Genomic DNA, 17,451 nt, shown 5'->3' with positions numbered 1-17,451 from the left:
AGAGATGCTGGACGTAGTCCTGTGGAACGGCTTGCCATGCCATTTCCACCTGGCGCCTCAGTTGGACCAGCGTTTGTGCTGGACGTGCAGACCGCGTGAGACGACGCTTCATCCAGTCCCAAACATGCTCAATGGCGGACAGATCCGGAGATCTTGCTGGCCAGGGTAGTTGACTTACACCTTCTAGAGCACGTTGGGTGGCACGGGATACATGCGGACGTGCATTGTCCTGTTGGAACAGCAAGTTCCCTTGCCGGTCTAGGAATGGTAGAACGATGGGTTCGATGACGGTTTGGATGTACCGTGCACTATTCAGTGTCCCCTCGACGATCACCAGTGGTGTACGGCCAGTGTAGGAGATCGCTCCCCACACCATGATGCCGGGTGTTGGCCCTGTGTGCCTCGGTCGTATGCAGTCCTGATTGTGGCGCTCACCTGCACGGCGCCAAACACGCATACGACCACCATTGGCACCAAGGCAGAAGTGACTCTCATCGCTGAAGACGACACGTCTCCATTCGTCCCTCCATTCACGCCTGTCGCGACACCACTGGAGGCGGGCTGCACGATGTTGGGGCGTGAGCGGAAGACGGCCTAACGGTGTGCGGGACCATAGCCCAGCTTCATGGAGATGGTTGCGAATGGTCCTCGCCGATACCCCAGGAGCAACAGTGTCCCTAATTTGCTGGGAAGTGGCGGTGCGGTCCCCTACGGCACTGCGTAGGATCCTACGGTCTTGGCGTGCATCCGTGCGTCGCTGCGGTCCGGTCCCAGGTCGACGGGCACGTGCACCTTCCGCCGACCACTGGTGACAACATCGATGTACTGTGGAGACCTCACGCCCCACGTGTTGAGCAATTCGGCGGTACGTCCACCCGGCCTCCCGCATGCCAACTATACGCCCTCGCTCAAAGTCCGTCAACTGCACATACGGTTCACGTCCACGCTGTCGCGGCATGCTACCAGTGTTAAAGACTGCGATGGAGCTCCGTATGCCACGGCAAACTGGCTGACACTGACGGCGGCGGTGCACAAATGCTGCGCAGCTAGCGCCATTCGACGGCCAACACCGCGGTTCCTGGTGTGTCCGCTGTGCCGTGCGTGTGATCATTGCTTGTACAGCCCTCTCGCAGTGTCCGGAGCAAGTATGGTGGGTCTGACAAACCGGTGTCAATGTGTTCTTTTTCCATTTCCAGGAGTGTAGTTAAAGGCTACCCAGCCATTGACCTTCGTCTGTGCGATTGCGCACAGGTTGCCCGAACTCTTACGGAAATCGTCACCTTAGTTGGCGCGAGTGGATGGGCAAATATCTATTAAGAACATTACGTATGTAGATTGTGGACAGTTGGGAATGTGGGTCTCACGGGAAGCGTGCAAGGGATAAGTCCCTGCAGTCTCGCTATTCATCTGTGTCCTTTGTGGCTCAGATGGAGAGAGCGTCTGTCATGTAAGCAGGAGATTTCGGGTTCGAATCCCGCTCGGGGCACACATTTTCAGCTGTCCCCATCGAGGTATATCAACAACACCTGTCAGCAGCTGAGGGTTTCAATTTACTATCATTTGTTTCAACTAATATTTCCTATGTTGTAGTTCCGATAAATCGTCTCCCAGAGCAATGGCTCTGAGCACTATGGGACTTAACATCTTAGGTCATCAGTCCCCTAGAACTTAGAACTACTTAAACCTAACTAACCTAAGGACATCACACAACACCCAGCCATCACGAGGCATAGAAAATCCCTGACTCCGCCGGGAATCCAACCCGGGAACCCGGGCGTGGGAAGCGAGAACGCTACCGCACGACCACGAGATGCGGGCCACGAGCTGCGGTCCCAGAGCAATCAGAGGATCCACATTTATGATCGGACGATTATACCATCAGGTAATAACAGTACGAGCGAGTAAAAGTCAGTATCTAATTACTGTAAGTTGGCATGAGATCTCGAGCTGCCGAGCCTTGTTAGATATCGAGATGCCTTGTTAGATCTCGATTTGCCATGCCTCGCTTACCACTTCCACCATACCACAGACAACAGCGACTTATACGGTGTAGATCTGGGGTTATCTGAGACTGTGAGTGTCATATTGCTGTGTATATTAACGAATGTTGCTTCTTTTTGTGGCAGCAAGATTGATACCAAAGTTTTCATAGACGAAATTGTGAAAGAGCACAGGAGACAGCGCTTCTGCGGACCCAAACTTCTCGAACTCCTGAAATCATGTACACAAGCCGTGGTCTGGGATTCAGCGTTGCTGCCTCTAGATCTCGGGTTGAGATTTTTGGGTGCTGAGTATTCGTCTTGCCCTAATTATTTAATCTCATCTTCATCACAAAGACGCAAAAGTCGCCGATTTGCCAAGTGCGGCTGGACGCCTCCAGACCGTGTCTCGCAGCCAATAATGCCATGCATTTTTCATTTTCCCTGGAAACATGGTGTAGAGAGCTATTGAAAATGACAGCAAGACTCATTTGGTAATTAATAAAGGCAGCCTGAATGCTCACTAGTGTGCGAAGAGAATGGTAAAAGAAAGTAAAGTCGTATGGCATGAACGGGTGGAAGACCTGGAATGGCAGGTTCAGCGGCTCCGTGCCCACAAACACCTTTTTTTTTTACGAAATGGGAGAGTGTGTATTTAAGTGTATTCAACGAGGCAAGGCCGTTGGCGCTATTATGGGAAGCACTATTCTCTTCCGTTAATGACCAGATTATCATGTGGCATATTCCAGCAGGATAATGCAACTGCTCCACTCTGCAGTCAACACACAGACGCCTAGAGTAATGTATAGATCATTGTGTAGTATGCCTAGTCCCATAATGTGTCACCCATTGACCATATCTGAGAAGCGACAGGAAGACATATGCTTTCGTACCAGCCACCTAACTTTATGAACATACATAGCAAGTGATGGAAACAAATTCGTCAAGATGGCATTCAGAGGCTATTTACCCCATGCCACAACGATTACGTGTATCTGTGGAGGCCACATTTCATACTGGTTATACAATGAAGGCTTTCACCACAGGATGTTATAGTTGCTAATGAGTCTTATGTGCTGTATGGCCGTGGTCGAAGAAACTTTTCGGTTCCTGACGTTTCATCCAGAACTGCGCTGGCCATCTTCGGAGGTGCTTCTGGCGACATTGAGTCTTGCCGAATGACGTGTCGGATGCCGGAGAGCGACATAAATACTGTGTAAAGTGAGCGGGGTCGGTTTTAACGAGATCGCAAATACAATCTTTGTTGGAGATTAAGCTTAACTATCGATTCTCGCTACTAAGGATAAAAACTTATCTATCGGCTCTGCAGAGCCACGGTTTGTATATAATTGAGTTTCATGGCTTCTTCTTTTTTGTTAAAATCGTCACTATGCTTATATATTTCGATGGCTAATCTATATCGCCGTGGATGATAGTCTGTCATCACAGATAAAATTTTTATGTTCTTTCAGTCTTCTATTCACGCTTCTCTTGGTAGTTAAAATGTAGACCTTTTCACAAGTACACGGAGTCTCATATATTCCACTTGCTGACAGAGAAGGGCGTTTGTCCTTTATAGATCGGAGTGCTTGACATATCTGCTTAGTTAGCCTAAACACCGGTCTGATGTCACGTTTCTCCAAAATCATGCCGACTTAATCAGATACTTTTTTTGTACAAGGGAAAGAAGCCGTGTTCTTCCATCGCTGTGTTTTATCGTTGTCCTTTTCCCCAGTGTTATTCGGTCGCAGAACCCTATTCATCCCTCTGCCTGAATAGCCATTCTTTTTTAAAACCTGCTTCAGATATTTTAATTCGGCGTCGAGGTGTTCCAGCGTGCAAATTGTTTTATCTGTGTCACCAAGACTTTTAATGGTACCTCTCTTTTGTTGCGGATCATGGTTGGAGTTTTTATGCAAATATCTGTTAGTATGTGTGACTTTCCGAAAAACTTTATGTTTCAACCTTCCATCAGCCTGTCTCATAACCAAAACATCCAGGAAGATTATTGCATTATTTTTTTCCGTCTCCATGGTAAACTGCATTTTTGGTTTAATATCATTCAAATAACAAAAGAATTCTTCTAAAGCTTTTTTACCATGAGATCAAAACCACGAACGTATTCATCGACAAACCGATACCATAGACATGGTTCCTTATTTGCATTTTCTAGAGCTGGCTCTTCGAATTTCTCGAAACCAAAATATTATCTACTATGACAAGCTATTATCCTCGACTATATAAAAAGCCATCGGAATATATAAGCATAGTGATAATTTTACAGAAGAGAAGAAGCCATGAAACAATTATACAGAGGGGTCAAAAAAAATGTATCCACTGTTTAAAAGTCCATAACTTTCAAAATAATTGACGGAGTTGTCTCATTTTTGGTGTAGCTTAAAGTCACAATTAACATCCACACACAAACGATGCCGCCGAACTGCAGCACGAGCTACTGACTGTAACGTGTTCACTTGGAAATTTGCACATGAATGTACGATGGATTCTCGAAGTTCATCCAATGGGCGTGGCTTTTGTCGATAAACGACGTTCTTTAGTGTTCCCCACAGGTAAAAGTCCAGAGGTGTTAGGTCTGGTGAACGTGGTGGATACTCCAGAGCACCTCTATGGCCTATCCATCTTCCTGGTAGATTTTCGTCGAGATACGCCCTAACACGATTTTGGTAGTGGGCTGGGGCACCATCTTGTTGAAAATAAACTCTTCCGTCTCCATACAAGTCTTGGATGACAGGTAAAAAGGATGTCTGAAGCTTCTGAAGATACACCTCACAGGTAACTGTGCCGTCAAAGAACAATGGCCCAATCAAGCCCCGAAAAGACAACCCAAACCACATATTTACTCCTGACAAATTCACGGCTTTGTCTACATGGACGTTCGGATTTTCGGCGGCCCAGTAGATGCATTTGTGGCGATTTACTGTACCACTGAGTTTGAACCGTGCCTCATCAGACCACACAATCATCTCTGCAAACTCTTCATCGTTGCGCACCATGTTAGTAAACCACTCGCAGTACTCCATTCTACGATCTGGGTCGTCCTCGTTCATTGCGTGTTGCAATCGTTTGATACTCATTTCGCCATTGCCGTTGAACCTCATTAATGTTTTAGTACTTAAAATACCACTTCAAAACTGAATTCCTTTCATCGAATGTAAGCCTTGCGCCAGCCATGTTTACTCGAGTAACTAAGTGCAACTAAGAACAAAACACTGAATATGTGGCACTGTCATCTGACAAAACAAAACAACGCAATACAACGTTGCTTGTGTGGCGATTGCCGGATCTACAAACTATGACACTACCAAAGATGAGACAACTCCGTCAATTAGATTGTCAGTTATGGACTTTTAAATAGTGGGTACATTTTTTTGGACCCCTCTATATATGGTAAGTGGCTTTGTAGAACCGATAGATACGTTTTTATCCTTGGCGGGCGACAATCGATAGTTAAGTTTCATCTCTGGAAAAGATTTTTTTCTGCTGATCACTTGTAAATTCGGCCACACCTATTTTACACAGTAATTACATAGCTTTCCGACGTCCGTCTCGTCAGCTATCAAGACTCAGCGTCGTCAGGACCGCCTCCGTATATGTCCAGCGCAGTTCTGACGAAACCTCAAGAACCGAAAAGTTCCTTCGACCACGACCATACAGCCCGGAAGACTCAAAAGCAGCTACACCTCATACTGATGGTGATGATCGAAATCAGGTACTATTGTAATGAAAGTGTAATAATTTAATACCTCTTGTAAAAAGAGATAAACATCTGGCTGCTGCTTCATGGCTTAACACTTTCTATTTCAAATGGTTCAAATGGCTCTGAGCACTATGGGACTTTACTTCTAAGGTCATCAGTCCCCTAGAACTCAGAACTACTTAAACCTAACTAACCTAAGGACATCACACACATCCATGCCCGAGGCAGGATTCGAACCTGCGACCGTAGCGGCCGCGCGGTTCCAGACTGTAGCGCCTTTAACCACTTGGCCACCACGGCCGGCACTTTCTATTTCCGTTAGTATGTATGGGGTAGAGACAATGGTGTCTTACACGTAAAGAACGATGTTACTCCACTACAACCTCCTTACTGTAAGCCAGCACTAACTTATTTTAAGCTACACGTCTCTAAAAGTTACTTTTTGAAGGCAAAATCGAAGACCAATTTGCGACTTACGTGAGAAGCTGCGTAGTGTCCTTGTCGACCTTGAAGATGTTGCGGGACGTGTAGTCGTTGAAGTTGAGCAAAGCGCGGCTGATGTCTTGGCCCTTGTCGATAGGGGCTTGGTTCGTTCCCTGCCAGGTTTCGATGTACACGACGGACACCCTCGTGTTCAGCGTCCGGAAGTACTGAAACACAAGGACGTTCACTTAGCAACGGCTCTCCGATATGCACACAGATTTGAAGAAAACGCAACAGTTCAAAAATAAAACAGCTGTATATTACATGAAACATCACAGACTTTAGACTTGAAGAAGCGTGAATTACTGTTTAGCTGAGCACAGGACTCATCGAACATTTGTGGCATGTTAAAATCAAATGCAGGATCGGGGCCCATCAACACATACATACAGCGTGATTATAACTTATCTTTCGCTACTTGAGAGGGCCCCAATGACAAACTAGTGATTGTAGGGCAATGAAACTTTGTGGAAACATTTGTAAGGACACGCGGAAGAGAAATAACGAGCAAACCATTGACAGAAGCATATTTCAGTTTCCACATGAGATGGTAATATTTGTTAACTACGTTTCATGTTTACAATTCAGGTTACAGACATTGCTCAATGTGACGACCACCTGCATCCACGACAGCCTGGAAGCACCATATAGATTGCTCTAACTGCTGCCCGAAACAACGGTGGACCATGGGTTGTACAGTTGACACATCTCGTGCACTGTTTGAAGATAGCACGTTTCGTCGAGCATTCTTAGCAATGGCAACAGTAACTTCAACAGTTTGTGGCGTAATTGGCCGTCGGCCTATCCCAGCAATTCCCAAATGGCCAGTTAATTCGAACTCCCGAATCATGTTTTTCAAGCTTCTTGCGGAAAGAGGACCTCTCCGCATTCCTTTAAAGCGTCGATGATCGCGAAGAGCAGTAGCACTATTGTTGTTTTTTTAAAGTCAGTACCGCCATTAGACTGTTGTTTATTTACATAGCTACATTTACACTTATACAATCATGATTTCGGCCTATGCCTACGATGGCATACTGTCTTGGGCAATTTATATAACTTAAAACACTTGATAATGGCACTTTGAAGCAGAAATCATGATTGTGTAAGTGTAAATGTAACACTGTAAATAAACAAGTCTAATGGCGGTACTGACTTTAAAGAAATATATTATGACTGTGGCCCCACATTATGAAAAAGTTACTGTTGCTTTCATAAAACAGCTTTACAGTGAAGTCCTGCTCACCATGGCTAGACCCATGTTGACCTTCTGGAAGTATAATGTAGACTGATGCTTGTGTCTGAACCTTACGTCACCGTACCAGTACCGGCACCTATCGGCAAGTCATGAAACTAACCCTACTAACAACGCAAATCCTGCAGCGCACAGTCTGAACATCATTCGTATGAAGTTTGGTACCCATGCAGTTAATAGTTTTCCATCTATACTGGCTCAAGAAGCGAAAGTTTAATAATAGCCACCCTGTACATATTCATCCTGAGGTTGAGGCTCACTCTTGTGCCCGTGTTTGCTCACAAATAAATTTGTTTTTGGATGGGTTCCATCTTGAGCAAACACAATTTTTTCTTCTTTTTGACCTAGACATGTTTCCGTGCATTTACAGAACCATCAATGGATCTTTTATACTCTTCCTTTTTAGCACATGCTGTGGTTTCTGGAGGTTCTTGTAATTTGAATTATAACTGCTTTTCTTTTACAGTTTGTCACTGCAACCACAGAGATCTTAAGACAATTTATTTATATCGAAAATTTACGACTGGCAATGTTAGACTGTTAAGATTAACATTATTTTATTCTGTGTGGAAGACTGTGTGTGTGTGTGTGTGTGTGTGTGTGTGTGTGTGTGTGTGTGTGTGTGTGGTTACACTTACTTTTACAGGAGTCCACATTATCTTCACCGCAAAACAAAACTACACTTAAAAATTTGCACTGTGTTACTGATTGCAAGATAGGAAAACAAGATGATGAACCGGTGAATATGCTCAAAGTCTAGGACGAAAAGAAGATTCAAAATTTCCTCCTAGGCCACTTCAGTGTCACACTGAAGGTAATGTGGACGTCTGTAAAAGTGTAAACATTTTGGCCACACACACACATACACACACATGCAATACACTTTCACATAGAGTAAAGTAATGTTAACCACAGAAGTCTAACATTTCCAGTCGGTAATTTTTGATATAAATAAGTTTTCTTACTGATTTCTCTACGGCTGCAGACCCTCCTTTAGTAACATGAATAATACACCTTTGAAAGGTAACAGGTGTGACTCCTCACCCGAAAGTTTTATTTCGCATAAAATTACAACTTTACAAAACTTACAGAACTTGATCTGTTTAAAGTCATTAATATTCTTATTAACATATAAACACTGTACAGTAATTGGATAAAATTTATTAGGAAATTGTTCTTTAAGAGAAACAAGTTATGCAAATTTCTTCTCTATGAATCACTGCATGCAGGCCTACAACATTTTACACAAGCTACTTTCACTTTTCTGTCTTTATCTCTAGGGCATACATGACATCTTGCTTGCTTCTGCAGTTCTGTGGGACTCTTTTCCTGGTCTTGTGGGCCCTTTGTTCTCTTCGTTCCTAAGAGTGAAGTTATATTTTACGAAAGCTCTCGTGGCAAAATTTTCTGTAGGCGCCGTTTCATGTGTGGTGAAGCTAGCTTAAATCCAAGATTTTTTAGAAAATCTTTTCTTTTCACTTTTTGCTGTCGTTTTACAAGGAATAGAATAAAAGCATTTATTGCTGCCTGGTCCAGTATTCCATAAAACATCCGAAGTGGCCAGTGTCGTGTACTACTCCAGACAGAGAACGCATGTACCATTTTGTCAAATACATCCACATCACGTTAGTACTATTATAAAATTCAATGATCTCAGGTTTATTTGTGATCTGGTCAATATCAGGAGCACTATGCATTGTAGACAAAAGAACAACAGATTTTCCCTTTTTAGGAGTGAAGGAGACAAGTTTTTTTTCCGGTGAAAAGCAAATTCCGACGAAAGCACTTTCTTCTTTCCGTTGGGTAGGAAACTTGATGGGATATCCACCTTATCTTTCCTCAACGTACCGACAGTTGTCAAATTCTCTTTCAGCAACATGTCTGCCAAAGGTATAGATGTGAACCAATTGTACAAGTGATATTTCGACCTGTCCCACGAATAGTTCTGAACAGAGTTTTCATATAGTATGTTGGCAGACTTTCATTTGTGTTTCTATTCTCTTTCCCAAGGTATGAAATAGCATCTATCATATAATATGTTCTGTCGTCATACATTGTTATTATTATGATGCCATATTTATCTGGTTTAGAAGCAATGTAAACTACAGAATGGGCATTTGCTACGAAATCCTAAAAGCTGCTCATCGATTGTTACGTTCATATGAAAAGAATAACCTGAACAGCGGTTACTAACAAAAGCTGTCCAGAGCTCACGAATAGGTGAAAATGTAACGTCATTATTTCTCTTGGTTTTATCATCAAATCTCAGACAATTTAGAAGAAATCTGAACCTCATTTGAGACACAATACATTTGTACACAGATGAGCCACACCACATTTCTTCAGTGTTGAGATGAGCATCTTTTCTGCTTCCTGACATATAAAGCAATCCCATTAGTACACATTTTTTTCCTTGTCTGTATCACCAAGAAACCTCTAGTCAGTATATGTACATTTTTTTCTTTGGATCTCCGCATTTGTATGAGCTACAATCTGATCAACTATTCTTGTATCTAATAATATTTCGAGGGCATCTACCTCCAAGTCAATGTTTTGAGCAAAGCTAACAGCTTTACGAATTTTTACAGTGTTTCTACTTTTCTTAGGCGGCATTTTAGTCCATAACAATCCATTCTTACCCTTGACTGTGTATTTGCTGATTATACCTCCCCCTCCTCCTCCTTCTCATCATCATTACCATCTTCTGACGTCGTAGCTTCAAACTCAGAACTATGTTCAGATTGTATTTCCAAATTATCTTCCTCGCTTGAAAATGAGTCATTTTCACTGCAATCATCGTTGTCTACCTCCAAAACACTTCTCACAAAGTCCTAAAACCTTGGATAATTCCCATTTACAGATTCCATATGAAATCTAGCAAATATATTTCACCTACGAAAATGGTAAGAGGTGTGACCTATACCCCAAGAACTATTCGATCTCAAGCAGCTGAACACAACTGACCAGCAGCACGACAGACCAGTGTCTGATTTATACAACAATGACAAAAGAATACACAAGCCTGCCGGAAAAAATACCATTGTTGCCAACTTAACAGAAGAAACAAACTATCGCTGGGGTGACGAATCACCCTTGTTACCGTCGGAGGGAAGATCGATCATTCATGCAATGACCCCATTTTGTCCGTTTGCCATTTGAATAACAATTATAGACTTTCATCATGGCCAGGGCTGGACATCTTCTGAATAGACATTGCATTGAAGAGTGACAGATTTATAAATCTTTTGTGTCTGTATATATTCCTACATTCAAATCTACTGTTAGCAGCTGACGCCGCTACTACAGCAACAAAGTTATGCATTATTTTTACTGTTTGGTATTAGACATAGAATACGTTAATATCCGAGTCTTCTGTTTACGAACAGCATCTGTCCCTCGCTGCTGTATCCACTAAAGAACCACCCAGCGCGCAAAGCAGTGGCAGAAACTGAAGGAGGTTAACTCACCAGGTCGGCAATGTTGGCGACTTGGATGGCGTCGTGGACGACTTCTGAGCGCATACTGCCATTCCTCTTCTCGAACTGCAATTGAACAAGCCAAACCTCATATAAAATGCTATACGTTATCGTGTAAACCATGTACCTTGAAGAAAAGAAAAAGCAAGTGGGATTTTTAACAAATACAGAGAACTGCACATCTCTCTATGGGTCCTCTGTATCCACACAAGGAAATAATTCATAATGGTTGCTGCTCAATGTGAAATTGGAAAAATATAACCTTTGTCATGATCTTGAAAGGCAAAACAATTGTATTATACGAGGGCTATCCACAAAGTACATTACGTTTTGGAATTAAAAATAAATAAAGTATTGGAAATTTTTTTATTATATACAGATGAAAGCCACACTTAAATACAACTTTTTAACATAGTTGCCATTTAAATTAAGGCACTTATCGTAGCGATGGACGAGCTTGGAAATTCCTTCGTCGTAAAATTCGGCCGCCTGCGCCTTCAACCACGTGGTTACCTCTTCTTTTGGGACAGAAAAGGTGTGATTTTTGTGGATTTCCTGGAAAGAGGCACTACAATAAACTCTCAAAGGTACTGCCAAACTCTGCACAACCTCAGAAGAGCAATACAAAACAAGCGCAGCGGAAAGTTGGGCTCAAAGATCTTGCTGATTCACGACAACGCCCGGGCCCACACGGCAAATGCCACTCGTGAAGTTCTCGAATCTTTTAAGTGGGAGTTGTTTCCTCATCCGCCGTACAGTCCCGACCTGGCACCGAGCGACTTCCACTTATTCCCAGCAATGAAGAAGTGGTTGGCTATGCAGCGTTTTGATGACGACGCACAGCTTCAAGAAGAGGTAACCACGTGGTTGAAGGCGCAGGCGGCCGAATTTTACGACGAAGGAATTTCCAAGCTCGTCCATCGCTACGATAAGTGCCTTAATTTAAATGGCAACTATGTAGAAAAGTAGTATTTAATTGTGGCTTTCATCTGTGTATAATAAAAAAAATTTCCAATACTTTATTTATTTTTAAATCCAAAACGTAATGTACTTCATGGATAGCCCTCGTAATTCCCCTCAGAATGGATTTTCACTTTGTAGCGGTTTGCGCTCTGTTTTGAAAGTTCCAGGAAGATTAAAACTGTGAACCAGACCAAGAATCGAATATGGAACATTTGCTTTCCACGGCCAACTGTTATACCGATTGAACTTTTTTTTTAAATTTATTTGTAAGCAGAAAGCGCTAACCGGCTCAGCCACTTCAAAACTTAAAATTATGCTCAAATACACTGAGCTACAACGTCATACAAATGTTGATACAAAGCGTAACTGTTGTTAACACAGCTTTCAAATTATTTACATTAGTAAAAGACTTAGAAAAAAAAAGAAAAAAGTGTCAATACCACTGCGCATTCGTCATTTAGAGTAGTTGAAGCGTCCCTGATTGATTTGTTGCTCAGGTGACATTCTATGGTTAACTGGTCCACGCCCGAAGTCACTGAGCACTCCTGGGGAACACATTTGCTGTTACTGCTTCGCTACTGACAACATAATACTCCTCGCTTCCTTTTATACAGGCGGGTAAACGTCTCGTGCCATCTAGTGGCCAATGCATCACATTAGGGTATCCCGAAACTTTTCATCAGATAGTAAGCGCCAAAGAAACTGGAACAGGCATGCATATTAAAATATACAGATACGTAAACAGGCAGAATACGACGCTGCGGTCGGCTACTCCTATATAAGACAGAAAGTGGCTGGATCGCTTACTGCTCCTCCAATGGCGGCTTATCAATATTTAAGTCAGTTTGAACGCGGTGTTACAGTCGGCGCACGAGCGGCGGAACACAGCATCACCGAGATAGCGATGAAGTGGGGATATTCCCGTACGACCATTTCACGAGTGTGCCGTGAATATCAGGAATCCGGTAAAACATCAAATCTCCGCCATCGCTGCGACCGGAAAAACATCCTGCCAGAAAGAGATCCTGCAGAACAGGATCAACGACAACTGAAGAGAATCTTTCAACGTGACAGAAGTGAAACCCTGCTGCAGATTTCAATGCTGGGCCATCAACTAGTGTTAGCATGCGAACCATTAAAAGAAATATCATTGATATGGGCTCTCGGAGCCGAAGACCCACTCATGTTTCCTTGGTGACTACACGACACAAAGCTTTACACCTCGCCTGGGCCCGTCAACACCGACATTGGACTGTTGAAGGGTGGAAACATGATGCCTGGTCGGAAGAGTCTCGTTTCAAATTGTGTCGAACGGATGGACGTGTCCGGGCATGGAGACAACCTCATGAATCCATGGACGCAGCGCCGGCCGGTGTGGCCGTGCGGTTCTAAGCGCGTCAGTTTGGAACCGCGTGACCGCTACGGTCGCAGGTTCGAATCCTGCCTCGGGCATGGATGTGTGTGATGTCCTTAGGTTAGTTAGGTTTAAGTAGTTCTAAGTTCTAGGGGACTGATGACCTCAGTAGTTAAGTCCCATAGTGCTCAGAGCCATTTGAACCATTTTTTTGGACGCAGCATGTCAGCAGGGGACTATTCGAGCTGGTGGAGGCTTAGTAATAGTGTGGGGTGTGTGCAGTTGGAGTGATATGGGACCCCTGATGCGTCTAGATACGACTTTGACAGGTGACACGTATCTAAGAATCCTCTCAAATCACCTGCATCCATTCATATCCATTGTGTATTCCGACGGACTTGGGCAATTTCAGAAGGATAATCGACACCCCACACAGCCCGAATTGCTACATAGTGGCTCCAGGAACGCTCTTCTGAGTTTAAACACTTCCTCCTGCCATCAAACTCCTCAGACATGAACATTATTCAGCATATCTTGGATGCCTTGCAACGTGGTGTTCAGAAGAGATCTCCACCTCCTCGTACTCTTACGGATTTATGGACAGCCCTGCAGGACTCATGGCGTTAATTCCCTCCAGCACTACTTCAGACATTAGTCGAGTCCATACCACGTCGTGTGGAGGCACTTTTGCGTTCTCGCGGGGGCCTGCACGATATTAGGCAGATGTACCAGTTTCTTTGGGTCTTCAGTGTAAATCACACTTTTTATGAGATTATTTACAAGTTCTGTTTCATTGCGACTTCTGTGAACTGTGATAATTCTGTGCCAAACAGAGATTATTTGCTCTGCAATGCTAACAAAGTTCGCCTAAGTATCGTTTGTCCATGTAAGCGGTTCACCGAAACTGTTGAACAACCAGAACGCTCACTGAGTCTGACAGTTATTGGCTACAGATCGTATTAATGGTATTCTAGCTTACTTAGTGCTGTTTCTCCGATCCTGTTTTATGTTCTTTTCACTGATTTTTAGTTCAAGAAGATTGTTTCTTTACACTATTTTTTCCTAACATGTTTGTAGGCATTTACGTGAAGTTTTCATGCATTCTTTAATGTTGAACCCATTCAGACACAAGAGCGTGATCATTTTCTTCCATAGAATGCCGCAGCGTTAGGTTTTTCGTATCCTACGCTAACCAAAAAGTAGAGGCGGCTTTCTTAACCGGTAGTCGCGGCATTTTACTGAGTAACATTTTCCTGCGGAGAAGGTGGAGAAATTATATTCCACAGAAAGGTCCGACGTTTATACAATAACACGACAGTTCCTCCTTTTACGCGAGTTATAATAAATTATAATTAATTTCGAGATCACTCTTTCCAGTTAGTGAAAATATCAATAAGAACACACGGGTCACGTGTTCCGTTTCAACGTACACACTGAGGGAGAGACTTATTATTCGTAAATAATGATTTTTCACTGCTATGTGACGGATAGTCTATGGCGTCCCCATATGGATGGACATATTAAACAATGTAAAATGTTAAATGCATCACAGTGACGAACATTACGTGTGACATTTGATAATTATTTTTGACACGTGTTACGATGAAAATGCGATAAACTCTGTTTATGTGAGAATAATTGGAAAAGAATTTTCATTATCTAGGCAAAGAATAAACGAAGGGCTGTAATTTCAGTGAATAGTACATTGTGTAATAAATTCTGAGGCCTTCTTCGTGATATTATGAATGTGACCGGACATTAAATAATTTCTTCTCTGGATGTAGCCGAAAGTAGACGCTTATTACTTTGTTGTATACAGGTTTGCACTGTGAGAAATAAGAATAATATATGTATTCAACAATACTTTTGTGGTTATTTATGTAAAAACAGCACTCTCCATGTTAAATATTTAAATATTTTCAGATTTTACTCAAGACTGCAGCTTCGAAAAATAACATCGCTGGCGCGCAACAATACGCCCCCATCACGCGGTAAGTCAAAAATTCTTAAATTGTGAGACAGGCGTGCAGCTTCCCGTAAAGTAAATTATCTGTTCTGATTTTCAGCATATTAATGAATAAGAGTAACATAATTTAAAGTCAGTTTTCAGTTTCTTAATGAGTGTTTCCGCACTAGGCTGTGGCCTGTACTTAGGTAACGACAGAAATATTTTTACTTAGAATTTCATTCATTAACCTTATTCGTGGCCATAAAACATTAAAATAATACAGCAAAAGTTTAAATTTAGTGATTGTGATCTCAATTCACAGAAGGAATAATTAAATAATTTTTCCATTTTTTCTGCTATTGCTTATCCTTCTCTCTCTCAAGTACGTGCATATACGAAACGCATAAAAATTTATTTTAAAAAGTAAAAAGAGAGAAATATTTAACAGCAGTCTTTAGTAATGCTGACTATGTTGCGCTGCTAACGGTTCAATACCACAGTGCATAAAATTCATGAAATTAAAATGTATTACTTGTAACCTTCACATATTATATGAAAGCAAAATACCACATTAAAATATAATTGCGTAGTCCTGAATATGTACTAAAAAGAACGCGATATCGATAAACTGTGTTTGTATGAAGTGCTCATCACTTACAACTCTTTCACGCGTCACGGCCAGTGTTGGTTTACTATTTTCGACGTTAATTTATGTCTATATTTAATACATTTTCGATTTGCGAGCTGAGAATGGTTTACAATGTGGAAGTACCGACAACGGCTCTCTCTGAAATTGCCTGCAGCTTCAAATGTATTCGGGCGGTGGCATAAACGCACGTGCGCAGATAGCGAGAGAAGTGCAACAGTATCCATTTAGTTAATCTACATCGGCGCCAAACTTGAGACAAATGTCCTTTTAATGGCCAGGAGGGTCTGACCGTTACTCTGGTCATAAATTGAAGCAGTTCTAACTGACGATAAACAAGCAGCGGGACAGTTAAACGTCGTTCAAAAGTGCCTGCAGAGCCATAAATCTGTACCGTTTACTATCTCCTCGTCGAATAAGCAAATCGATTTCTGTCCCGTAACTGAGGTGCCGCTACTGATAACGCCCGGTGGAAAAGCGAGAACGTTGCAGCATTCTGCGTCACTGCGCGGCGGAGTAACTTGCGTCACAGCGCCGAAACAGTAGAGTAACGCACTGCGCCAGGTAATGATATTGTAATAACGACATGGCGCACGCGAAACGGGATTACCTGACCAGCGCGAACAATTTGCGAACATTTAACGAGAAATCCGAATAATCACTAACAAAAAGCAGGCACTCATGCACAGGACTATTAATAGCATTATTCTGTGAGCGCTGCCTCGTTTTGCCGTTTTTTATTTCTCCGCAGAATTTCAAATATTCGGATAAATTTGCTGTTTTGAAATCATTTTTGCCTCTTACATTACAAATGTTATGATTTCAGCTACGTTCCTGGTCTGAAACTAAATTTATAAGCGCCATCGTATCAGCCGAATATCTCAAAAGGACGTTGACCTCAGCCTGAAATTTTTCTCTTCTGTTTGTATTTTTTATAAAAACTGGGAAACAACAATGCTAAAGAAGTTCATAATTATGATATTATACACACTTCTAAAACAAAATACAGGGCGTTTCGGTACAAGCGCGTAGTGAGGGTAGAAACTCTCTCCTCCCCCCCTCCCCCCTCCTCCTCCGAAACAAAAATCACCGAGTGCTCTAGCATCCTGCTCCGCTACACATAACGGCATCTTATTTCAGTATCAGCTTGAAGAAAATCTGGATATGTAATTGATACTGACTAGCATCTACTGCACACAAAGCTATTTGTCATGAAATCTCAATATTATTTTGTCTGGCATCACGAAACTGGGTGTGGACTGTCAGTTGTCAGCTGTTGATGTCTGTGACCACTCGTAAACGGAGCATTAGTATCATGTTTGTACATAGTATTGCTTTTATGTTTGACATGCCGACTACTAGTGAATTTAACGACAATGATATACGTACACATGATGTGACACGACTTAACTACTGATGAAAAAGGTGATGTAATGTTATAAAGCGTAAGTCCTATCCTATTGCATATTCGAAGGTGGCAACATAGTATTGCCGAAGCCAGTTTTCCAATAAATGTTTTACTGCGATCTTGGCGTTTCAAATTTTCTTTAGAAAATTACTTGTTATTTCTGTATACAAAACTTAGAGTGTTTTGTAAACATGTAGTCAAAAATTATATGAAAATAATGTCTA

At 42.4% G+C, this 17,451-nt stretch overlaps 1 protein-coding gene across 1 annotated transcript in view; it reads right to left on the bottom strand.

Moving 5' to 3' along the window:
• The window catches only part of LOC126176584 (disintegrin and metalloproteinase domain-containing protein 22), a 1,067,821-nt gene that overhangs the window by 197,061 nt on the left and 853,309 nt on the right, over positions 1-17,451 (bottom strand). Inside the window, exons 9-10 of the mRNA XM_049923744.1 lie at positions 10,900-10,974; positions 6,175-6,347 (exon numbers count right to left, since the gene is read on the bottom strand). Coding sequence (XP_049779701.1) covers positions 6,175-6,347; positions 10,900-10,974 — 248 coding nt within the window. The remainder of the gene's footprint in view (positions 1-6,174; positions 6,348-10,899; positions 10,975-17,451) is intronic.

Source organism: Schistocerca cancellata, chromosome 3 (genome assembly GCF_023864275.1).
Source record: "Schistocerca cancellata isolate TAMUIC-IGC-003103 chromosome 3, iqSchCanc2.1, whole genome shotgun sequence".
Lineage (NCBI taxonomy): Eukaryota > Metazoa > Arthropoda > Insecta > Orthoptera > Acrididae > Schistocerca > Schistocerca cancellata.
This window is presented reverse-complemented; position numbering and strand designations above follow the sequence as displayed.